The sequence below is a fragment of the Pristiophorus japonicus genome, chromosome 9 (assembly GCF_044704955.1).
Source record: "Pristiophorus japonicus isolate sPriJap1 chromosome 9, sPriJap1.hap1, whole genome shotgun sequence".
In the NCBI taxonomy this organism is placed as follows: Eukaryota; Metazoa; Chordata; class Chondrichthyes; family Pristiophoridae; genus Pristiophorus; species Pristiophorus japonicus.
The window spans coordinates 53,644,220-53,671,195 of NC_091985.1; the positions used below are offsets into that span (position 1 = coordinate 53,644,220).

At 43.2% G+C, this 26,976-nt stretch overlaps 1 protein-coding gene across 1 annotated transcript in view; it reads right to left on the minus strand.

The window, feature by feature from the left end:
• The window catches only part of srbd1 (S1 RNA binding domain 1), a 384,714-nt gene that overhangs the window by 54,932 nt on the left and 302,806 nt on the right, over positions 1–26,976 (minus strand). The window contains exons 18-20 of the mRNA XM_070889352.1: positions 22,513–22,619; positions 10,653–10,829; positions 10,133–10,327 (exon numbers count right to left, since the gene is read on the minus strand). Of these exons, the coding sequence (XP_070745453.1) occupies positions 10,133–10,327; positions 10,653–10,829; positions 22,513–22,619 (479 nt within the window). The remainder of the gene's footprint in view (positions 1–10,132; positions 10,328–10,652; positions 10,830–22,512; positions 22,620–26,976) is intronic.

Consider the following 26,976-nt stretch of genomic DNA (forward strand, 5'->3'; position numbering starts at 1 on the left):
CAACATCACAATGAGGAATGTAAGGGTGATAAAAGTTTCTTAATTTCAGAAAAATTGAGAAAATCATTAACTGTAGCTAAATATGCTGCAATAAATTTACGACGACAATATTTCAATAATTTGCTTTTACCAGACTTATAGCTGACTAAACTAGAATTCCAGTCACCTTAGTGTGCATTCCCGTAATCGGTGGTTAAAAATAACTTGGTAAAAACAAATACATTCGGTCACAAGACCTTTTATAACTTCAGGTCCTAAGTCATCAAAATCATTGACTCTTTGTCCTACAACATTCAACTCTACTTTCATCTTCAAACAGCATTAAATTACCACCTTAAAATCACTCGAGGGTATTTGTTCAAAATCTACTCATTTTACATTGCGGCTTTATTGTTTTGGACCCATATTCATGCCAATGGAAATTGCCTACACACGAAAAATTAGTATTTACATGTGGAACAAATGCACTAAAAATAGCAACAAAAGAAAGTCAATTCAAAGAGAAAATTCACTTTCTTTTTACTGGATTTCAGACACCATCATCAATAGGACTTCTCCATTTTAAATCACTTTGAGCTGTCTGTTACGACTTCAAAGTGCATTTGGGATGCAAAATAACATATCCTTTATACAAGAATCAATTGAACTGCTTTAAGTTTAAACGAGAAAAAAGTATAAAGCACCATATATCTTATAAGTAATGGATATTAAAATATATGCAATATTTTTAAAACTGCAGTTTACAATGTATGGAATAATGCCTCATACACAAAAAAAACTGAATGATCTCTTTCATAAAATAAAATCAGATGACAAGCACTACATCTTTTCAAACTAGGAGCATATTTGTCATCACCCGACATCTATTTCATTCCTTCAAAACATAGCTTCTTGGCTTCTATTTTTCCAACAACAGGTTCAATTTATGTAGTCTTTAATATACAAAAAAAGCCCCAAAGTGCTTCAACTGAGGCATAATCAAAACATTGGATGCTGAGTCAAGGAACAGGACATTAGGAGAAGTGACCAAAAGCTTGGTCAAAGAGGTGGGTTTTAAGGAGGGTATTAAAGGAGGAAGGAGCAAGGAGTGGGGGAGGGTAGGCAGCAATGTTCTCTTTAAGCTGCGTGGCCGTGCTGCTCTCTGGGCCTCCTGTGCAGTAGACTCTTCAGTTTTTCAATGGGGAAAACCGCACATGCGTGGTATTTTGAATGAGCTGCGCACCCAAAAATAAATGAACAGAAACATTGGTGGAGAGGCTTTGGGGTGGGGGTGGGGGGGAAACCAGAACGCGGGGCTGGAGGAAGTTACGGAGATGGAGAATAGTGAGACCATGAATAATTTATACACGAGGATGAGAATTTTAAATTGGGAGGCATGGGAGACTTGGAGCCGATGTAAGTCAGCTGGGGGGGGGAGGGGGGAGGAGGAGGATGATGGATGAAAGGGGTGATGGAACATAGGAACAGTAGGACATTCTGTCCCTCAAGCCTGTTCCGTTATTCAATTAGATTATGGCTGATTGTTTCTGTAACCCTTAATATCCTTGCCTAACAAGAATCTATCTGTAGGTAAATGGTGAGTGGGGTGATAGATGAGGAGGAGCTGGTGCATAATAGTATATGGACAGCAGAATTTTGGATGAGCTGAAGACTATTAAAGGATGGGAAGTTGGCCAGGAGAGTATTGGAATAGTCATCTAGAGGTGAGAAAGGAATGCTTGAGGGTTTCAGCAGCAACATGGCTTAGGTAGGGGCAGAGGCTTGTTACCTTTCAGAGGTGGAAGTAGGTGGTATTTTGATGGCGAGGATATGGGGTTAGAAGCTCAGCTCTGGGTTGAAGTAGTGAATAGTTTGGTTCAGTCTCTGACAATGCCCAAAGTGGGGAGGACAGGGACCTAAGGTGATGGCCTAAGTCTTACTAATGTTTAGCGGAAGAAACTGCAGCTCATCCAAGACTGGATGTTGGACAAGCAATCTGACAACACAGACTGTATCCAGTTTAAGCAATAGCAGTATTCAATATATCTGAAACCTCAAAATCTGAAGATACATCGAATGAGAATATTCCCTTCGAGTCTCTCAGCCAGTGCATCCATTAAAAACGTTTAAAAGAATTATAATCAACTTCAACAGCCTTCTCCATGCCCCCTCCAATTTTTTGCCTTTTGAATACTTCTATTTAAGCAGAGACACCAATGCTAACACTATGGCACCTGCTTGGAAGAGAAACTGAGGCCTATACTAAGAGGGAGATCCAATAATACACAGTTGAAGTAACAATCTTACTCAAGCGATGGGTCGGCCATTTAGGACTGAGATGAGGAGAAATGTCTTCACTCAGAGGGTTGTGAATCTTTGGAATTCTCTACCCCAGAAGGCTGTGGATGCTCAGTCGTTGAATATGTTCAAGGCCGAGATTGATAGGTTTTTGGACTCTAAGGGAATTAAGGGATATGGGGATCGGGTGGGACAATGTAGTTAGGTCAAAGATCAGCCATGATCTTATTGAATGGCGGAGAAGGCTCAAGGTGCCATATGGCCTATTCCTATTTCTTATGTTCTTATTTAAGGATAATGAGCATCTTTCCTGATATCAAATTACCTCCCTCACACAATAACTCACTCCTTACATTACTTTCCCCTCAATGTTTACTGTGGCATGTTATTACCCCAGAGCTGCCAAATCTCACTCCAACTTGGCTGCACTGTAGCCAAAGGGAGTGGTTCAGCAGTGGAGTAATGTTCTGTTGGCTCCAATCCAACCAGAATCGCAGAAGTCAAATAATTACAGCATGACATGCGACTGAACAGACCCTCCACATCCTTCTTCCCCATTTACTGACACAAATTCAACCTCTCGGGTATAGATTCTTACCAGTAGGCACATCTAACATCTGTACAGTCAAGTCAGACTCCCATACACTTAGGATGCTCTGACATGGTGAACAAAACATTTCTAATAGGACAACATACAAAAGAGAATTAAAATTATGCTTTTTGGATCAAATGGTAACAGCGACCAATCTTATGCACCCCAGGCGCATGTATAGAAAGGAAATAAAGCAGGCAAAACAAACGAACAAGAGCATTAACCTATAAGGGACTAATTCACTAATTATAATTTTGTAAAAGATACACAGAGTGTACCCGGCTGGGCTGTGATCATACTCTTTAACAGTGACCCGCACAATATATCATCTGCATCAGAAACAACTAAGCACTTCCATGGTTGGGTTGGCACTTTTATAACATCTACTAAAATATTATAAGATCTATAAGATCTTTAAATACTGTGCAAAACACAATAGTCCATTCATAAATGCTGTCATTTGCTTTGTGGCATAAAATGCTCGTCACCGAAACATGACTGTTTGAGTCAACTTTCTTGAGGAGCCTCCCTCTAAGACATCCTCAATGACTTTCTCAGGAAGAGGCTTTGAGGAAACGAAGGAAAATCTGGTATCCTTCACAGACAATATGCCAGGAAACCAAAGCAACTACATAACCGATTTGACTCCCCGAGCAAGACTTTCAGTGACTTGGTGAAATCAATAAGAACTCTGATCCTGAGCATAGCAAGGCAGACCAGAATGTCACAAATAGCGCAAATGCAAGGGCCTGATTTAGAATATCTCTGTCTAACTAGAGGCTATTGGCAATAGAGATGGGATAGGGGAGGAGGATGTTTATGGTGAATTGCCTGACAATTCATAGTTAGAACAAAACTGCAAATTCTAGTCTGCCTCGCATTGTCTCCAAAGAGTTAAAGAGTTCATGTAGACAGAAGCTGATTAGGTTGAACCACAATATTCTATGTCAACCCAAAATTGTCCAACAACAATAACTTTTATTTGTATAGCACCTTTAAAATAGTAAAACCTCCCAAAGCGCTTCACAGGAGCATTAGAAAACAAAATTTGATACTGAACCACATAAGCAGAAATTAGGGCAGGAAAGAGGTAGGTTTTAAGGAGCACCTTAAAGGAAAAGAGAGAGGTGGAGAGGTTTAGGCAGGGAATTCCAGAGCTTAGGGCCTTGGAAGTTGAAGGCACAGCTACCAATGGTGGAGCGACTGAAATCAGGGAAGCTCAAGAGGCCAGAATTAGAGGAGGGGTTGATATCTCGGAGGGTTGTGGGGCTGGAGGAGATTACAGAGATAGAGAGGAGTGAGGCCATGGAGGGATTTGAAAACAAGAATAATAATTTTAAAATCGAGGCGCTGCTTAACCGGGAGCCAATGTAGTTCAGCGAGCACAGGGGTGATGGGTGAACGGGACTTGGTGTGAGTTAGGAAACCGACATCAAATATTTACATACTATTTCTCCTTCCGACTTCAGAGTACCGTTGATCGCAACTCTGTTGCTTGAATACGGCCAGTCAGTCAAATGGAGACAATGAGAACATTTACGACAACAGGGCCGATGGGTGAACGGAATTGGTGCGAGTTATGACACGGACAGCCAAGTTTTGGATGACCTCAAGTTTACATAGGGTAGAATGTGGGAGGCCAGCCAGGACTGGATTGAAATAGTCATGTCTAGAGGTAATTAAGACAGGGATGAGGGTTCAGCAGCAGATGATTTATGTACCAAATAAAACAAGAGTTGACAAGTTCAAATTTTGGTTTTGAGCATTTGTTTTGTAGGAAAGCACCATTGGTATAGCTACATAGTTGACTACTTGTGTGGGCAATATTTCCAATCTGGCATCCTATTACAATCATATCCCCTAACATGAGAAACACTTTCAATAAATATTTCTTTTGCACATCTCGATTGTGCTTTGTAGGCAGATTACTTTTGCAAAGCGCCAAACCATAGGCACAGAGGAAGGATTCTGTTGCAATGTCCGTGTTATGTTTAACTAGATTCGGGTATTTCTGGGCAGTCAGTCACACAACAGTACGTTTGCAGCATTAATGAAACCTTAATAATATGGTTCTGATTTGACAACTATTCAGAGGACAGCCCAAATGAAGAAATGTTCTGTGGTTTTGCATTTTTCTCTTTGTAATATTCAACATCAGTAAGTTCCTGAATATCATTTAATACAAAAGAGTACATAATCACACACCTTTTTGAAGTTGCAAAGAAAACTGGATATTTAAAGTGCTGAAACAGAAAGAACCCATTTTGATACGTATGTTGGATTAATTTCTAAAAGATGAAGATGCAATTCAGCAAATTATAAAAAACATGCATTGTATATTTCATTTGATCAAAGACACTGTAGCGATGGAATTAGTATCAGGCATGAATAATTATTTGACATTTCATGTTATTTAACTCTCTTTCACCTACAATCTTCAAACAGATCACTGCCATTCACCGCTGCACCTACCTTTCCCACCACTGCCTGTTAAATTCAACTTTAAATCTGTCCTGCTAATAGCACCAAGACTGCCCTGGTCAAACCCAATAACATCCTGAGTAACTGCGAATGCAGTGAGGTATCCCATTCGTCCTCATTGATCTCTCCACTGCCTTTGACATGTTTGATCATTCCTATCCTCCTAATCTTCATAGTTGGCCACCAATGCACCAATTCTCCTAGTTCCATTCCTACCTGAACCAACACAGTCAGTTCATCTTATCCAGGTTCACACATGGTACCCTCTGGTGTGTCTAATGGGTTTATCCTCTGTTTCTCCCTCCATGTGCTGCCTTTCACCAAGATCAGTCACAGTCACGGGGACAGCTTCTTTATGATACAAGCTGACACCCAACTCTGTCCATAGCCTTCATATTTTGACCACCCTGCACAGTCCAAGTGCCGAACTGATTTCTAGTCCTGGATAAGCCAGAACGTTCTTAGGCTTAACACTGACAACATTGAGATAATCCTGTTCAGCTCTCAACAGATATGTCATGCCCTAAATTCAATCTCCATTTCATTTACTTGTTCAAAACTGAACCAAAAGGTATGAAAACTCTGCCTCTTGTTTGACATCGAGGTGAACTTGAAACCCTACATCAAGAACCCTCATTTTCCCCTCTGGTACATAACCCATCCACATCCACTGCCTCAACCCCTATAACCAACAAATGGCCCATCTGCACTATCAATTTAGCTCTACCCAACAGAAACTCATCCAAATCTGTGGCCAGTATCTTGCACTGATCAAACTTCCATATACCCATCATTTCTGCCCTTGCCAACCTCCACTGCCTTCCCGTTCTTCATCTTCAAAGTCTTCAGTACCCTTGCTCCACCTTTTGAACACATGAAAAAGGAGCCAGTCTCATTCCAGCATGCTGTGACTTCCACACACCATCACCTCCAATGTCCTGCACTCTAAAATTCCCTTCCTAAACCTCTTGACTTCACACATCTCTACCAAGCTTCAAAAACCTCCGCACAACTTATTTTTTTGTTCCTGTCTTTGGTCACCTCCAATAACTTCTTACCTACTTCCTGCTCAGAGTCTACCATTTTCACGGCAAAGTATATTTGGAACATTGTGTTACGTGCAAGTCACTTTATAAATGCAAGTTGTTTTTGTTGTGGACTCTGCTGCTCACCTCAAATAGCTTTAGTTCAAGGGTGCATTTGATTAAATATTGTCATTCAAGTATCAATGTATTTGACATAATACCTTTCAATCTTAAAGCCGAATTCATATTTAGGAAATACTGCACAAAAATAAATCTGAGACAGATTTTGTGTGGCTACGCGTTCACTCCATGTATTAATACAATGGAAAATGGAATAAGTGTAACAGAAAATTATTCGCTGTAATTGTACTCAGCTACTGACTTTTCTACTGCAGCTCCCTGAAGAATGGAAATTCAAAGAGGCTTGGAGGAGACATTATAATACCAGTAAACACAGAGCTTCCTGTTCTGTGCAATGGAGCAAACTATCTGACACAGTCCACCAAATCTCACTAAATAGTGGTATAATTATATTTATATCAAGCACATTTTGAAAATGACTATCTAACTGCTAACAGTTTGTCATAGACATCATTTCACAAGTTTACTCCACATGAGTTCTGTTGAAACCCTGATTATTTTTTGTTGCAATTAAGTAAGTCATCTCAGAAACCCATCACAGCAAAAGCTTGATCTCAACAGCTGCTCTTGCATGCAGTTATACCATAGAGATTGATATCTATGGACATCTTTCATTTAAAAAATGCAGCATTTCAATCAATTAATTTGCCACAATCACCACTTCCCCTCCTTTCAGTCATGAGCAAACAGCATCAGAATAAACTAACTTTCCATTTCCGAAGCCATCTCCGCAATGTGTTTATAGATATATGTGTAATTAAAAGTCCAGAATTGACAAAACAAATTGTTACAAGATGATGCCACTCGACATAAATTCAGGGCTATTACAATTTTAACTTGGTGACTTCAGGATATTCTAGCAAGGTTTCAAAAAAAAAACTGGTTCAAAGGAACTCCGATGATAAAAGAAAACGACATGGACTAACACAGCCCCTTAGAGGAAAGATTCCCTCTGTGTGCTGTGTAATAAAATTGTAAACCAGTTTATAAAAAACAAGCTTACAATTCTGCTATACATAGAGGACACTGTCAATCAACACTTGGAACCGATTCACTGTTAAGTATCCAAAGACAGAAACTGAGAATATAAGAATATAATGCTATTTCAGAAATAACAATGCTAGAGGTTGTTGAGTCACTCCATCTATTCTAATATTTCTATCTGTCTTAGTCAGCTGGTCAGCCAGAGGACATTGCCTTTGTTTATCTCATTACAAGTGCAGCGTTGAAAATCTGGAGTTCTGCAATCCGAACTGATCGGTGGCAGGGTCGTCCAGAATCCGTAAAATGTTCTGGAATCCGGACCCGCCGACCCTGCCAACCTCGGCTCACTGCCCCTCGCCTGCCGCTGCCCTTACCTCGGGGCCTCCTCGCCGGCCCGTCCAAAACCTCGACCTTGGCGGGCCCCGCCCGAACACCTCCTTGGTGGCCGGGCCCACCCAAACAGCTCCACTACGGTGGGGCCCGTCCAAACAGCTCCAAGGTGGTGGGCCCGCCCCAACACCTCCTTGGTGGCGGGGCCCACCCAAAACAGCTCCACTACGGGGGGGCCCGCCCGAACAGCTCCAAGGTGGTGGGCCCACCCGAACAGCTCCAAGGTGGTGGGCCCGCCCGAACAACTCCAAGGTGGTGGGCCCGCCCGAACAACTCCAAGGTGGTGGGCCCGCCCGAACAGCTCCAAGGTGGTGGGCCCGCCCGAACAGCTCCAAGGTGGTGGGCCCGCCCGAACAGCTCCAAGGTGGTGGGCCCGCCCGAACAGCTCCAAGGTGGTGGGCCCGCCCGAACAACTCCAAGGTGGTGGGCCCGCCCGAACAACTCCAAGGTGGTGGGCCCGCCCGAACAACTCCAAGGTGGTGGGCCCGCCCGAACAACTCCAAGGTGGTGGGCCCGCCCGAACAGCTCCAAGGTGGTGGGCCCGCCCGAACAGCTCCAAGGTGGTGGGCCCGCCCGAACAGCTCCAAGGTGGTGGGCCCGCCCGAACAGCTCCAAGGTGGTGGGCCCGCCCGAACAGCTCCAAGGTGGTGGGCCCGCCCGAACAACTCCAAGGTGGTGGGCCCGCCCGAACAGCTCCAAGGTGGTGGGCCCGCCCGAACAGCTCCAAGGTGGTGGGCCCGCCCGAACAGCTCCAAGGTGGTGGGCCCGCTGTAGGTGGTGGGCCCGCCCGAACAGCTCCAAGGTGGTGGGCCCGCCCGAACAACTCCAAGGTGGTGGGCCCGCCCGAACAGCTCCAAGGTGGTGGGCCCGCCCGAACAGCTCCAAGGTGGTGGGCCCGCCCGAACAGCTCCAAGGTGACGGGGCCCACCAAAACAGCTCCACTACGGTGGGGCCTGCCCGAACAGTTCCAAGGTGGTGAGCCCGCCCGAACAGCTGCTTGGTGGTGAGGCCCTGCCTGACGACCTCATCGACGGGGCCAGCAGCCTGAACAGCTCCTCAGGAGGGACCCCCGCACCCCCTCCTTTTCTGACATTCCGAAATCCGGAAATACCCAAACCTGGGCTCGGGTGTTTCTGGATTAGTGATGTCAGAAAAAAGATCGAAAGTCTGGAAAAGCCTGGAATCCGGAATGGCCTCGGTCCCGAGGATTCTGTATCCTCGACGCTGCACCTGTACATAGTTAAATGGCTGCATCTCGGGGAAAGTAACAAGTGTGTAGCACCTGGACACCAGATATGTGTACCAGGTGTCTGAGATGGAATAAAAGGTCTTATTCCCGAGACAGTGTTCAAAAAATCCTACCAGGTCTTAACCTAATCAGTTGACAGCCATTTAACACCCTCTGTCCTGCCTTGGTGGTGGCCTTAGTTTATCCGAATTTCACACATAAAAATAAGCCAAGATTAAATCCAGATTAAGCCGTGATAACTGCTACGTTATAATGCACACATGCATGTGTGATTTTATAAGGAATGTTGCTACAAGCCACCCTCCTGTCTCAGGGTTTTTAAGTGTTTGATTTCACTGCCAATAGAGACGGTTACTTTAATACCAGCATCTGCCATACGCTTAGGTCTTATACCATTCACTGACTCCATGATTACATAATAAACATATAGGCTTAATTTCTCTTCTTGTAATATTATGCTCGTCACTGTTACCATTTCACAAAACAACTGCAGATTTTAATATTTTCATTTAAATATTGTCATTCAAATATCTATGTATTGGACATTTATATCAAGCACATTTTGAAAGTGAATCTTTTAAATATTATAGGTAGTGGGGAGAAGGGGTTGCTTAAGTTACAGATTCTGGTATATGTTGGAAGGCACAGCTCACTACACAAGTGGTGTAATTAGTTATGTTCAACTACAGAAATTTAAAAAGGCTAGTTTTTATTTTTAAAAAGCTTTTGGCATTTAGAATGTTATGCTTGAACAAAACCACCTGTATTATGCTTTCAATATATATACATATATATATCCATTGTAAAAAAAATATATAATTAACTTGCAATTTTTCTATTTATTACTTTGGCGACCACAAGAATGGCAATTAACTTATGACCTCATACAAACTTGGCAATGTGAAGGGAGAAATATTTCAGCTGGTCCTTATGACAGAAATAAATTAAAGCCAAATTACTGTGGTAGGTCACACCTTCTGCTTGAGCCCTTACCTCATCGCTGTGTTGTACGATTCAGGATGGATACATGTCTGATCTAAAGGATTTGGCTGCGGAGAAGAGCACTGGGCTTTGCCCTTCCTTTTATTGGATTTCCCAACTGTGCCCCCTCCTGCACCTGCTTTGGAACTGCTGCCTGCTTCAGTTGCCTGCTGACCTCCCGCAGTGCTACCAGACTGCTGCTGATTGCTGTTGAAACCAAAAGGGAAATAGTGTAAGATGACATATACCAACAAAACCATGGCTCATTGCCACAGACTGGCCTCAATATTACACAGTGTATCCACTTCAAAAATTTGTTTTCTAATCAACATCTTAAAACGAGGTCAATTACAGTGTTTATTTTCTGATACATTCCTGTTGCACCTCTGTCACAAATCAGTTTAATTGAATTGGAGCACTTCTGTGTCATTCAGTAGCAAAACGCCTCATTGAGAAGTTGGAGGACTGTTTGAAAATCATTATTTTGATTTTCTCTACTTTAAAAAAAACAAATTGAAAGAAATTTATTTACCTGCAAAAGTTCTTTATGTTTTCTGGATTAATTCGGATGAAACCAGCACATTGTTGAAAGGTTTTTGGACCCAAGCCTTTGACTTCTTTCAGCTGTTCTCTGCTGATGAATGGTCCATTCTTCTCACGCCATTCAATGATATTCTTTGCTCTACTAGCATTGAGTCCGGCAACATGTCTGGAAAAGAGAAATTAAATTAAATATGTTTCAGATTTGGGACAAAAATATTTTGGTCTGAGTTTGTTTATCAGATACAAACCCGTTAAAGATAGAAACATACTAGTTCTTAGAAAATAAAGTACTTTTTAGCTTTCATCCTTGGAGTGTTAAGAGGATTTATCTCACCCAGGCCTGATCAGCTGTTTGCAATACAGATAAAATAATTCTCGCAGCAGTAGTGCTTCCTGGCTTGATGTGTTAAAATGTGTCAAAGCATTAGTGTTGAGATTACATAAATCTTTAGGCCTCTAGCATCTACATGGCTGAGTAAATAATATTTGGAGCCATTTTAAGTCAGTCAATCAGGTACCAACCAATATGCTTAATATCAGTTCCCTTGAAAATGAATGGTGGGCATGAGGGGGGGCAAAGGAAAACCTGCCATTAGTAGCTACCAATTTAAAGTGTAAATGAAATTAGAACAGGGCAAAAGTTAAACTATATTGAAGGAGCAAGTTTCTGCTACCTTAGAAATTCTGGACATAAAAGAAGCACATTTTCTTCGAGGTAGATGTCACAATGCATGCTTTAAAAAAAATCATCCATAAGAGATTGGCACCTTATAGACCAATTAAACCCCCTTTCTTTACTGCTAGTCATCTTCTGGCATCACAAATAATTTCTGCCACAATTTTAATCGCTTAATTAGTTGTCTTAAATCATTCCATTTCTGTCATTTGCTCCCAGCGCTGAAGATTCCAAGACCTTTCAATACCAGCACTTTTTTCAGCATGCTGCGATCTCAGTAAATCTTGTCAGGTAGAGCTGATTTTATTTATATATGAAAAGCACAATGGCAATCATAACTACAGTATAAAATAAGGTTTCAAATCATTTAAATAGTTGAATGTTTGACTAAAATGATCAGTGTCAACTAATTATTACAATTAAATGAAACACCATCTAAAACCCTGGGCATGATTACATGTAACACTTGTGTGTGATGCAAGAGGCTGAATTGGACATAATTTGTGGTGTAAATGTTGTACATGCTACACAAATTACTACCACCTCATTCACTACTAACAAAGGTTGTCCTACTCTATTTATCTACTCTTGCTATGATGGGTCATATAAGACCTGCAGCACCCACTGGCAGAAACGGACTTGCTGCTTCAATATAGTTTAACTATAATGCTACTCAGTAGCAGAGGGCAGTTGATGAACAGCTTTTACCCATGAGGTACAAGGTCATGAACTATTAGCAGCTATATAACTCTTGCTGTAATTACACCAGAAACATTAGTCAAATCTGTAATTTTTCTTAAATTTGTATATTTGATCTTGTGGATTTACTTTTAAATGTAAAGTTGCCTCGACTCCTGCCCATGTTTACATTTCCTCCCATCAGGGAGCAGGTCTTCTTCTAGGAGGCTGCAGATGCCTGCCAACACCCGACGCAACAACCTGAGCCTCCGGAAGCACTGACAGGTCAAGGATGCTTAGCCTTTGCCTGTACACCTTGTTTCAAAGGTGTAGCCCCCGCCCCCGTCGGTGATGTCCAGGGCAAAACAAAAGGGTAAGAACCGGAGATGGACTTCCACAGATCTCACAACTGTTGAAGGGGGAAGGGGAAGTGCTGGAGATCAGAAGTGTCTCAGTGACCCAGGCCATTGCAGATGGGGACCTTCCAGTTACCTGGTGACAGAATGAAATATAATGCAAATGCATCTCGTACAACACTCAGTCACATTGACTTGATTTCAGCAGCAAGTGAAATAAGATCATCTTCATCAAGATAAATTGCAACATTCTTGCTTTGCCAGCACTAATTCATATCTTTTCGATCTATCCGACAGGGTCTTCACGCATGCAGCAGGTGTCCATGGACCTCGCAGACGACGAATCTTCAGAGGAGCTAATTGCTTCTGAGGGTGCACAGTCACAGGACTCTTGTTTACCATGCATCAGCTCAGATACTCGCACTTCGGTGGGACCAGTTAGATAGTTGAGTTTTCACCTGGTGACTCACACTTCACAAGTGAGCAAGAGCAGATAGTGGTGGCAGGAAGAGCTGTGGAGAGTCAGCGTCGGAGGGCACTGCCCTCTCTCCAAGCTCTGCTCAGCTGCATGCAGATGCTGTATCCCGGGGGCAGTCGATGAAAAGGATAATCATTGAGGTACCAGAAAATGTGCATTGTACTGAAATGTCTTCCAAGCACACTGTCCACGATTGGAGAGAGTATGGAGGAGACCGCCACAAGCTTGAGTGGGTTGATGTAGCAGCGCATTGTGACAGTCTTCTTGCATAGATAGAGGCCGTGTGGACTCCGGATGCCAATATGTCTAACACCTTAAATAGGATGACAGATACCTTAGCATTGGCCTTACAGCGCCTCACTGATCTGCACCACATGAGTGGTAGCAATGAAGTGCGATTGGCCGATGAGAGGGCTGATGGTGAAAGGGGACATGCAAGTGGGGGCTCCACTCAAAGCACTTCCACTTCCCATTGCCACCCCACCCAGTACCAGACATGCTGAGAGTATTTATTGGAGTATTGACTTTCAATCAGCTCTGTCAATTGCCAATGTTCTCGCTTTGGTTTCAATGGTGAGTTTCAGGAAGCCTAAGAAACCCATGGATGTGTTATTAAATTTAAATGTCTTTGAAATATTGCTTGAATTGAGTGATGTGTCTATTTAATAGGCAAGCCGCCCCTCCTGAGGTGCTTGCGTGTACCCAGACTAACGTGTCTGAGTTAAATGGGGAAGATGGCGGGTTGGAGCCGGCCTCCGGACACGCTCACATTTTTACCAACTCTAACCACCACCTGCACCTAAACCCATATCCGTTCCTCCATGTTAAAATCGTGCGCATTTGGAAAGCAGTGACAGGATCGGTCCAAGTCAGCATGGATTTATGAAAGGGAAATCATGCTTGACAAATCTTCTAGAATTTTTTGAGGATGTAACTAGTAGAATGGACAAGGGAGAATCAGTGGATGTGGTGTATTTGGACTTTCAAAAAGCTTTTGACAAGGTCCCACACAAAAGATTGTTGTGCAAAATTAAAGCATATGGTATTGGGGGTAATGTATTGACGTGAATAGAGAACTGGTTGGCAGACAGGAAAGCAGAGAGTCGGGATAAACGGGTCCTTTTCAGAATGGCAGGCAGTGACTAGTGGGGTGCCGCAGGGCTCAGTGCTGGGACCCCAGTTATTTACAATATACATCAATGATTTAGATGAGGGAATTGAGTGTAATATCTCCAAGTTTGCAGATGACACGAAACTGGGTGGCGGTGTGAGGAGGAGGCTAAGAGGCTGCAGGGTGACTTGGACAGGTTAGGTAATTGGGCAAATGCATGGCAGATGCAGTATAATGTCGATGTGAGGTTATCCACTTTGTGGGCAAAAACATGAAGGCAGAATATTATCTGAATGGCGGCAGATTAGGAAAAGGGGAGGTGCAACGAGACCTGGGTGTCATGGTACATCAGTCATTGAAAGTTGGCATGCAGGTACAGCAGGCAGTGAAGGTGGTAAATGGCATGTTCGCCTTCATAACTACGGGATTTAAGTATTGGAGCAGGGAGGTCTTACTGCAGTTGTACAGGGCTTTGGTGAGGCCTCACCTGGAATATTGTGTTCAGTTTGGGTCTCCTAATCTGAGGAAGAATGTTCTTGCTATTGAGGTAGTGCAGCAAAGGTTCACCAGACTGATTCCCGGGATGGCTGGACTGACATTTGAGGAGAGACTGGATCGACTGGGCCTGTATTCACTGGAGTTTAGAAGAATGAGAGGGGCTCTCAAAGAAACATAAAATTCTGACGGGTCTGGAAAGGTTAGATGCAGGAAGAATGTTCCCGATGTTGGGGAAGTCCAGAACCAGGGATCACAGTCTAAGGATAAGGGGTAAGCCATTTAGGACCGAAATGAAGAGAAACTTCTTCACTCAGGAGAGTTGTTAACCTGTGGAATTCACTACCGCAGAGAGTTATTGATGCCAGTTCGTTAGATATATTCAAGAGGGAGTTAGATATGGCCCTTACGGCTAAAGGGATCAAGGGGTATGGAGAGAAAGCAGGAAAGGGGTACTGAGGTGAATGATCAGCCATGATCTTATTGAATGGCGGTGCAGGCTCGAAGGGCCAAATGGCCTACTCCTGCACCTATTTTCTATGTTTCTGTTTCAACCCACCCAGGTATCTGATTTATTAAATTTAATAAATTGGAAAATATGAAAAACAAACAGTACAGCTGTTGACCTAAAAATAAATACCATAGCTAGGATTTCATGGGCTGAGTGAAGGCAGGGCAGAAGGTAGATGAGGTGGAATTTGCACTAACTGAAACTTCTGGGCACAACCTCATTATAAAGAGCTCAATTTTCCCCAGTGATTTACGCCATTTTTTTGGCGCACGCCGCTTTTTTTTGGCCTAAATTTAAAAATCCAAGTTTCCCCAATCATTGTGTGCCAGTGTAACTCAGTTAGTTACGATTTTTTTTAGGTTCTTTTTTTTTTACATCATAGGGGTAACCTGATGTCTGCGCCAGTTTTTCACAATTATGCAAGTTTAGCAATTTACATTTCTCCTCGGACGGTGTGTGAGACCACTCCCAAAAAACCTTCTGGCCACTTAAGTAAAATCAGCACATTAAAAAATTGGCACAGAAAGACGGCATTATTTTTAGGCGAAGTTTTGGAGGGAATCAAGAATAAATAAATATGCATAATCAAGCTTAAATTTTTAAAAGTTAAAAAGCAGGAAATGGAAGTTTAATGGAATTCTTTTTTTTAAACTTACATGCCACCACCGAATGTTTCCAAACCGGGCTCGAGGGTTGGAGCGCCGGCCGCTAGAATTGGTCCCTTGCCCAGACACAGGGGCTCGGCTTGAAAAGAAGCCTGGGATGGGATGACTGTGGAAAGCAAATGGAAGGCATGAGAAGCCTTACACTATGCATCAAATGAAGCCCGGGGCGGGGGTTCCCGATCGTTGTGCCTGCTCAATGGGTGACCATACATGGGGGTCGACCTTGGGGAGAGAGAATAAAGAATCTTGACTTGCCTGCCATTTTGAGCTTATTGCAAAGGTACAATTTAATTATGGGGCTATACTGACAATGCCATACCTTGTGCAAGCCTTCTGCATGATGGTGCTGCGCAGAAGACAATTGATTCGACGTCATCGCATGAGGAAGTTCAGAGCACGTAGGATGATGGGCAGGAGGCCTTACCCACGTCAGGTATATGGAGACAGGGGTTCGTACCTGCACCTGAGTGATGCAGACTGTGTCAGAAGTTGTAACTGAGATCTGTGAGTTAGTAAAAGCAGACCTGCAACCCAAGAGGACTGCTTTGTCAGTTGAAGTGAAGGTTATAGCTGCACTTTCATTCGATACATTTGGATCATTCCAGGCCACAACCGGGGATGTGTGTTGTGCATTTGGCAGGTGACTGCTGCACTATATGCCTGGAGGAATGACGACATAAAGTTCCCCATGATCGCCCAGGCAATGCGTGAAAGGGCTGTGGCCTTCTCCAGGATTGCTGGCTTCCCAAAGGTACAGGGCTGCACTGATTGTACCCACATCGCCTTGCGAGCGCCTTTGGAGTTTTCCGAGATGTACAGAAACATGAAAAGGCTTCCACTTCGCTAATGTGCAACTTGTGTGTGATGACATGCATCGCATCATGTCAGTTGATGCAAGATACCCTGGGAGCACCCATGATGCGTTCATCCTACGCAAGAGTGCCATGTTTCAGCAGCAGCCAGAAGGGCAGAGCTGGCTACTGGGAGACAAAGGGTACGATCTCGCCACCTGGCTCATGACATCCCTACGCGTAACCCGGATGGAAGCTGACTGGGAATACAATTATCGCATGTTGCGACGCGCAGCATAATAGAGGGAACCATTGGCATCTTGAAACAGTGTTTCCGACGCCTGGACCATTCCGGAGGCTACTTGAGATTGTTGGCCAGTTCCCTGTTGTGTGCTGCATGCTGCATAACTTAGCCATCATGAGGCAGCAGCAGCTGGTAGTAGAAGACCCACCTGAAGTGAGAGTGGCTCATGATGATGAGGAAGATGCAGATGACGAGGAGGAGGAGGAGGACCCCACGCAACTACCTGAACCCGGAGCACGATGGCGGAGGAGGGCGTGCCTGCCGCCGTGCACCTTTAACGATTGCTTGAGCCTTCTGTGAACACTTCGCTGCCTGAAGGCTGAGCGGCAACTATTCCACATGGACCATGTTTACTGTTTGGACCTGTTCCGTTATGTTGTGTTGTGTTAATGGAATAAATGATGGAAATGATTCTTGTTTATTTCAAAAAGTTGTGTTGATAACGGAACAAATAATGGAAATGATTCAGTTATAATTTAAAATATATTTTATTCAAAAGTTTAACACTTGTTTGTATTTAACTTTAATAAAAATATTCTTGTATCAAATTTTAAAGTTTTCAGTTAAGATCACTTACAAACTTTTAAACTTGTAAATTTACATAAAACTTACAAAAAAACTTTTAATTTGAGAACAGTTACAACAATAATAATAACAGTAACAACAGCAGGAGCAAAGGAAGGCTGCACCCATCTCTCCTCCACCTTATTCCAAGACCGCCCGCTGCGCTTATTTAGGGTGACTCCACCCCTGCCCACAGGCGGTGGCGCAGCATTTCTCAGGTTGGTACCAAGCTTCTTCTTTCGAACATCTCAGGTAATGCGCACTTCTTGATTGGGGGGGGGGGGGGGGCAGCCGGTAACGTGGAAAGCCCGGCTTGGGCCTCTTCAGAGGTTGGTCTGGTGATTGGAGTAGGAGTGGCAGTTGATTCTGTAAATAGGCGCGGGGTCTGGGTGTGTTCCCTTATTGCAGCAGCTAACTCCGACATTCCCTCCCTCATGTTCACTGACAGTGTTTCAACTACCTGCAACATTTCCTCCCTTATGTTCACTGACCTTGTTCCAACAAGCTGCAACATTCACTCCCTCATGTGCACCGACATTGTATCTGCTGCCTGAGACATTCCCTGCCTCATGATCCCGGATAGTGTTTCCATTTCTCGTGAGAGTGTTGTTACTTCTCCCAACAGTCCCGATACCTCATCACCCACCCCACTGATGGTGTCCAGGAGTGATCGCGTAAGATCAATGCTCTCCGCAGTCATTGCCATCAGCTGAACCACATCTGTTAGATCCTGCACCTTAGGGCAGTGCTGTTGAGCTCTCCTTCCCCTCATCACCCTGGGTGCAGCTCACTGGGACCCTCAGCCTTAGACGGTGGTGCCCTGGGTGTGCCTTGCTGCATCCCACTAGGACCCGCAACCTGAGACGGTGGGGCCCTGGGTGTGCATCGCTGCACCCCACTGGGACCCGCAGCCTCGGATGGTGGGAAACTATGGAATGTCCCACTAACACTCATATCACTCAGGGAAGGGGTTGGCACCTCAATGGTGGCACCTGTACCTCCTCCAGAGTGAGTACAATAGTTGGGGCTTCACCAGGCCCTCCCCCTCCCCCATGCTGTTGGTCTGGAAGATGGGATTGGAAAGTGTTCTCATCTTCAGGTTCGTCGGCATCAGAATCTTCTTCTGCATCGGCTTCAGCCTCGTCAGGGTTGGCCTCAAGTTCTGCAAAATATAACAGAAAAGACAAATGGTTAGCAGCAGAGGAGGGGGAAGGGTGGCATGAGTAGGCTCACACAGCGCAGGCAGCAGGCTCATTTGAAGGACCACGATGAATAATAGCACATTGCATCAACCGAAGTGCAGCTGACAGAGACATCCCCATGAACCGAAGCATGGCTAGCCCTCGCAGTACTTAACATTTAGCAAAGCCAGACTGTGGAATTTGCAGCACTTACCCTCTCCTTCGAGTGTGGGCCCAGCTTGTGCAGTGGTGGTTGCTTTTCTCCAGGTAGGACCCATCAAAGCAGTGACCCTCTCTTCCAAGGGTGTCAGTGAGTGCAGATTTGCCGGACCTCCTCCTGTTAGAGTTCCCTCTCTTTTGTTGTGTGCCACCTTCCTTTGCAAAGATGATAATATAATTTTTTTTTTTAAAAAGAGGGTGTCTTTCTGCTGGGTGGGATATACAGATGGCCACATTTACAATTGCAATTCCATTGAATAAATGAAAATATTACTTACACTAACTACTTGACCAAGGTCCTGCCATTTCCTTATACACTGGCCTCCAGACCTCGGGGTAGTCACCATTGCAAAGTAATCTTCTGCAAGTTGGTTCCAGCATTTCTTCATTTCTTTTGATGGGATTTTTATGTGACCTCTGCTGGTGTTCAGCTCCTGCCATCTACCCTCAATCACAGTAACCAGTGCCTCCACTTCATCCTGTAAGAAATTCTTGGTCCTTGCGCCTGTTGCATCTTGTATTGCAGCTCCGAGTTTTCCAATGAGAATTAAAGTTCTCTCACACAACTGGTTCTTTAAAAATGGCCAAATGCAGACCGGGAGTTATACTGACTATGCGCACCCATAGGAATCATGTCATGTTTTTCCGCGCATGTACAGAAGGTGGGGGGAGGCATCGTTTTGTCGGTGCAGACATTAGGCTCCACCCACCAAAGTTACAGGACAGACTGCACGGCGTCAATTTCAAAAAATAGAATGGGGAAACTTACTGTTTTTTTTGGAGTAGTTAGGGCCAAGAAAAACGGGCGTCACTCTGGCAATATGCAAAAAAACGGCATTGGGGAAAATTGAGCCCAAAGTTACAAGTGAGTTCCTGGCATAAACAGCCATTGGGAGCTCACTGGTTGTAATGCAAGACTGTCTGTGGTACTGGAAGATCTGAAGTTGTATAGCAGCATCTTGAAAGTGAAGTTGTTTTTGTTCAAGAAAAATTGTGGAGCTGAATTAATCTTACATTTATTGATGGAGGAAAAGAATGGAGGTGCACCACATGGCCCTTAGTTCAATACTTCAGTAGAAGTATTATCACAGCAAGTGAGGCTAAGGAGAGGGGCAACATTTATTATCCCAGAGCGCAAACTGATCAGCAACATATCAAAAGGTGCATAGCAGGTGGTGGCAGAGTATATAAATGCATAAATCGATACCCAGCGGCCTGGATGGGAGTTGGAAAAAAGTTTGAAGACCTCACCAGAGTAGTCAAGGCAGTACGGTAATTACAACTTTTTTTGACATTACTATATAAGGTGTGCACAGCACATTATAGTCTTTACTCTCACATACTAAGCACCTGTACCACTTGCTTTACTCACCCCCTTATCAGGATTCACCCTAACACACACCTTTAATCTCAATTTGTTGCAAACTGCATATGCATTAATTATGGCTGCAATGTGTAGAGAAATATTAATGTATTGGATGAATGATGGACTTAAGTAAAGATTTCATCTGAGAGCCTGGTAGACAGCTCTAACAGTCTGCTAAGAAGCTTCAGCAGCAGTATTTTCTGATCATCCTAGATGCATTTCTTGGTCAATTCCTCTGGGTGCTCCAGATTTATGCCGCACGATGATAATCCTGGAGACTTTGGCCAGGCTGTATTGTAGGTCACCCACTGATCTGATAAGACATTGGCAGCACTGTTTCAACATGTCTATGGTGAGTTGTACCAAGATTCTGGTAGTTACATGCACCTCATTATACATATATACAGTAGCCATTTGCAGCCATCGCGAGTCTGGCCCCAAGTGGGTATCCTTGGCCTCCTCACACCCAACCCCCAATTTTCTTTGCGTACCAAATAATGGGGGCATGATATTTTGCTGGTGGTCACAGAAGAGCGGTGTCTCGACAAAATGCCAGTCCTTATGGTTCATGAATGCAGTTATTAAGTGCAGGAGAACATAGGGCCATGTGATCGCAACAATCATGCTCTGAACTTGGGGAGTTCTCCCATTTAAAAAAAAGTATAATCCCCCCTCATGTTGATGCTAGGTGTTCATTTGGAATGTGACAAAGTTGCTTACTCTGACAAACAGGCATCAGTAATCTGCTTGACACATCTATGCACTTCAATTTGACCAAGTCCCTTGTTGAAACAGCCTAAAGCATAAACGTTGAGGGCTGAGTTGATCTCGACAGCTACTGGCAGTGCCATGCCTATAGCAGAGTTTGGCTGCAGGTCAGATCCCATCTTTTGGCACAACTGTGCCACACACTCCCTTCTAATTCGCAGTCTATGAAGATAGAGTTCATCTTACAAACCCAGACAAGTGGACTTCTGCCTCCGTACCTGGATTCTAGGCTAATGGTAGGCATGGACAATCTGCCTCTGGTGCAATCTCAGCTGCCTATATGCTCTGTCACTCTTCCTTCTTTTTCTCTCAATAACAAATAGAAAGGAAATCTCATAATCCAAAAGAAACTTCAAGTGTCAAAAACCTTGCCACAAACAATTGGAAGAACTGATTTTACAAAGTCACACTTCTGGCAAGGGAGCATTGCCTGTGCATATTTTTCACAATTTCTTTCTCCATCAAGAAGGACAATTTTATGAAGAAGCATCACATGCAGATGTGATGACACCTCAGGAATTGTGTGCCCACTCATTAATACCCCAGACCTATATTTATAGACCCCTCATAATGTTACTTGGGCCTACACCACTGGAGAGGCTGTGATAGAGATATGCCATCTGCTCCAGAATGACCTATAGTCAATTTCAAAATAAGTAAAGTAAAAAGAAAATTGGGCGTGATTTAAAGCGATTGCTATCAGCCCATTTGTGCTATTGGCATTGATCAATTTCACCCCCAAAGAGTGAAACAGAATGGACTGGATTGGAGGCAAGCAGTTGCAGTGACTTGTTCTGTAAGTACTGCCATGGAAGATCAAATACAGGGTAGTACATATATGATGACCTGAAGGATGAACCTCCAAGTTAGACTACGGTGTAGGTTACCCAACTGCCTACCAATTCAAATAGTAAAATTTCTACTTGTGCTGCTAGAATAAGACATTCTAACCAGTAATTGCAGTTCTCCAATAGTTTCTGGATTTGCAACTTCAAAAACAGAGGGGAAAAAATGAGTTTTTTTACATTAAGTTCTATGTCAGGCAATGGCCAAATATGGATAATAATACTGCTTATAATAGCAAAAATGTTAAACATGGAATTAACAAAAATTATCCATAGACAGCACGTGCACAGGAAGGTCACTTATTCATGAGTTCAAACATCATATATAGAGAAAATAAAGCTTTACAAGCAGAGATGTGTGGCAACCTATACAAGCCTCCTAACTACTAAACAGACACAGTGAACAGAGGAGATTGTAGGAAAGGAAAACCGGAAATGTTTTTTCATGTATACATATCTACTTTATACTTAAATGGTTTCACCACAGAAATCCTATTGCACGTTTTTATTGCAGTAACTTACTTCACTGACCCAAAATATAAACATAAAAAAAATACATATACTCATGTATACTGTATTAGTTCAAAGAGACTGTGTTTAACTAGGTCTGTAATTCATAACTTGACAGCATTATGTTTAATGTCCTTCATCCCAATTTTATCAAAGGAAGACTTTTAATACTGTGCAGGTAAAATACTGCCTAAACTTGCCATTCCCATACAGCTGACAATCTAAAACAAGACCACAATGCACCAGCTGAGATTAAGTTAAGAGACAGACTAAACAGAGACCCTCTGATCCATTGCCATGTAATTACTGCATAGGAAAATAATCCACCTACCTCATAAGGGTTTCCGAGATGATGTTGATATCCACTCCCACAAAGCTGACACATTCTTCAACCACACTGTCCAAGGTAGCTTTAAGTAACGTCTGGGACACATCATGCTGAAACCAAAGATCAATCATTGTTTAGAATGTATGTGAAAAAATCTTAAAATCATTCAAGGTTTACAATATAAAATAACTGACAGAGGACTGTTCTTCAAATAAAATTATAATGATGTCCACTCCTATACAACTGCAAAATGCAGTTTGTTACAACTCAACATTTCACAATCCTTTATTTCTAAGCAAGCCTGTTCTCTGAAGTACTTCCTCAAAGTTACAGCATAAAAGTAAAAACTCAGAAGTGTACAATTTTGCAGCTCATGCACAGCAACACATGAAAATTAAGGATTATTGTCAAATACCCTGGTACTGTTCACCTGAATAGATTAACAGCTCATAATTAATATCCACTGTAAATATCCTGCTATTTTTTCTAAGGGCCTTAAAGGTCTATTATGAATAGATATCTATATTATCGAGAGCATGCAGAAACCAAGCGCAGACAGTGGAAGGAGGTGGCGGCAAACCAGACTCCCCCACCCACCCTTTCCTCAACCACTGTCTGTCCCACCTGTGACAGAGACTGTAATTCCCGTATTGGACTCTTCAGTCACCTAAGAATTCATTTTTGGAGTGGAAGCAAGTCTTCCTCGATTTCGAGGGACTGCCTATGATGATGATGAATCTATATTATTTAAACTTCTTCATTTGGGTTTTCTTCTAGCCATCTGATTGGTTCGTTCATCAGTGTCACCGTGCAGTGATCCAAATGAAGTGTGTGGGAATTACGTGATCCATGTAACTCCATTATTCTTCCAAAAAATTATTCTATTGAACCACATAATCCTTGATCCAATGCCCAGTTTCCTGCTCTGTAACCATGAGCCTCTCAGCCCAACTGGAGATTCCTCCCTTGCTCAGACGTCTACTCAAGCCCACCTCCTCAACTGTCCTACTAGACTGACATTTACCAGGTCACTTGTTTTTCTTGTGTTTAGCACATCCCCTTGCAGGCAGTGAAAGTAAGTTCCCTTTCAGGAAGGCTCTGAGACTCAAGATGGCTACAAAATGGCTAGTTGCCTGGATGCATGATGAAGGGCTGAAAGAAAATTGACTTTTCCCCCATTTTGTAGCTCTTGGTGAAGTTAATTTAAGTGCTAAAATCTGTTCTTAAAGGTTTTCTAAAAAAAAGGAGAAACCCTGAAACTGGAGACCAGGCAAGACCAAAGCAGAAACAATTATTTAAGATTTAAGTTTAACATAGTAATACTTTACATGGCAATATGAATGCTAGCATGGACATAATTTGTTATATGTTTTATAAAATAGACTCTCCATTTCCCAGGTGTTTCTCTTCCCCAATTCAGTTGAGAGTGCACAGATCCAGGGCCTGCTATTCAGGTCTTCTTGGATGCCACAACTCAAAATACAGAATCGTTAAGCAAAGTCTAAAGAAGATCAACAATTACTTGGATCATTTAAAGTAAAAAGTAGCACTCAAGAAGCTCAGCTTGTTCTCATCAGAAAAAGATAACCATGGCATGAAAGTGACTTAGAGTGCAGTAAGGTAGAAAGCACACAAATTAAATCACGGTAGATGTGAAAAGTTCAATAGAGTAAAGATACAGACTTAGCACTGAAGCAAGGTGAACGGAGAAGCTTCAATATTATCTCTCTGTAGTGCCTGAGGAATGCTCATTTCTCAGAGAATGGGGTTGGGGGCCGACCCTTTACATAAAGTTTCCGCCCACATTACATTGTCCTGACATTTCAAGGACTTTCCCAAATGGGCACAACACAGCATGTGCCTGCATTAGGCACAATTCCAGGTTGGAATGTAAATAAGACAGGAGGGGGCATTCACCACCTTTTCACCTTATTTCCTCCCATACAACCAAGCAGTGCTCATTTTTGGTGGCACTCTTATGAAATTGGTGTTGTTCAGGAATGAGAGAGGAACTCTAGGACCAAAATGTTAATTCAAGTCCAAAGGGATGACCCGTGGGCTAAACAGCCTTTTTGGATTCGTGCTTTCTTAGGTTGTAAACAGATCGAGACAAACATTCACAACAGTAAAATCCTGTTATAGTTAAGGAAGCTGATAAAAAGTTATAAATAAGCAAATAACTATACCATGATTTACTATATAGAAAAGAAGCAAAACTGTGACAATGTACATAGTCCATATAGTTATTTATATACAGTGGGAAAAAGAGACAAAGCAAAATTGCATTGATTTTCTTCTGTAATCTCATTTTCAATTTATATCGAAATGAAAGGATACTGAACATAGAAGTGCACCAATTAAAATACAGTTTTTTGAAGTTATTTATTCACCTGTCGATTTAGAAAATCCCTCTAAAATTACAGGTTTTTATAACAAAAACACATGTTTATACCTCAGGCAACTGATAAAAGAACATCTCATTTCATGTTTTTTCTTTTGATGTTCATGTGGTTTCTTGAACTCTGGTTTCTTTGTTTAGTACACAGTTTTCTTTCAATCACTTTTTGTTTTTAATCAAAAGTTTGCCTGCTTTTCATAACAAAATACCTGTAAAGTATTTTTCCTGGTAGCTGTGGCTTTTGTTTAAAAATCAGAACGGCGAGCATACATTTTTTTCCTTCCTCAACTTTCTGCCCTCCTCAACTGAAAGCCATGACTCATCCTACAGTATATTTCCACAGATATCGTTACCATTCCTTGGGATCAATTTTCCCCAGTGATTTGCACCGTTTTGTTGGCCTAAATTGAAAAATCCAAGTTTCCCGAAAGGTTATGCGCCAGTGTAACTCAGTTAATTATGATTTTTTTAGGTTCGGTTTTTTTGCATCATAATTTTTGCATGATGTCTGCTCCAGTCTTTCATAATTAAGCAAGTTTGGCCAACTTACAATTCTCCAAGGACAGCAAATGTGACCACTCCCAAAAAACCTTCTGGGCACTTAAGAAAAACCAGCGCATATCAAAAAATCGGTGCAGAAAGACGCCATTGTTTGTTGGCAAAGTTTTGGAGGGAGTCAAGAACACACAACTATGCATCATCAAGCTTAATTTTTTCCAACTGAAAATGCAGAAAATGGAATTTTCATGCAATTCTTTAAGTTTGAATTTTTTTTTAAGTGCCACGTCACAGCCGAACATTCCAAACCGGGCTCGAGGGTCGGAGCGTCAGCCGGCAGAATCGGTCCCTCGCCCGGACACAGGGGCTCGGCTTGAAAAGAAGCCCGGGATGGGTGGGGAGGCGTAGAATCTGAATTGAAGGGATGATAACCCTTACACTATGCATCAAAAGAAGACCAGAGGGCTGGGGGCAGCAGGGGAGAGGGGTGGGGGTGGGGGGAGTTGAAGTCGAAATGAAAGAATGAGAAGCAGTGGGGGACGAGTTTCCCGAACTAATCAAGCCCATTGCACATGCTCAGACCAGGGTGTGGTAGGACGTCAAGTTTGGGGAGAGGGACAACAAAGAAGCTTGTCCTGCCTGCCATTTTGAGTTTCATGCAAAGGTACAATTTAATCATGGGTGCAAGATTGACAATGCTATACCTCGTGCAAGCTTTCTGCATGATGATGCTGCAGAGGAGACAATTAATTCAACGTCATCGCATGAGAAACCTCAGAGCACATAGTATAATGGGCAGGAGGCCTTCCCTACGTCGGGTGTATAATCGAGACAGGCATTCATACCTGCACCTGGGTGATGCAGATTGTGTTTCCGCAAAGAAGTTGTAACTGAGATCTGAGAGTTATTAAAAGCAGACCAGCAACCCAGAAGCGTCAGGAGGACTGCTTTGTCAGTTGAAGTCAAGGTTACAGCTGCACTTTCATTCTACGCATCTGGATCATTCCAGGCCACAACTGGGGATGTGTGCTCCATTTCTCAACATGCAACGCAACACATATCTGCATTTGGCAGGTGACTGCTGCACTACATGCCCGGAGGAATGACTACATGAAGTTCCCCATGATCGTCCAGGCAACGCATGAAAGAGCTGTGGTCTTCTCCAGGATTGCTGGCTTCCCAAAGGTACAGGGCCGCACTGATTGTAGCACATAGCCTTGCGAGCACCTGTGGAGTTTTCCGAGATGTACAAGAACAGAAAAGGCTTCCACTCCGTTAATGTGCAACCCGTGTGTGACGACATGCATCGCATCATGTCAGTTGATGCAAGATACTCTGGGAGCACCCATGATGCATTCATCCTATGCGAGAGCGCTATATCTGCCATGTTTCAGCAGCAGCCAGAGGGCAGAGCTGGCTACTGGGAGACAAAGGGTACGGCCTTGTCACCTCGCTCATGACGCCACTACGTATAACCCAGACGGAAGCTGACCGGGAATACAACATGTCGCAGATTGTGACGCGCAGCATAATAGAGAGGACCACTGGCATCTTGAAACAGCGTTTCCGAT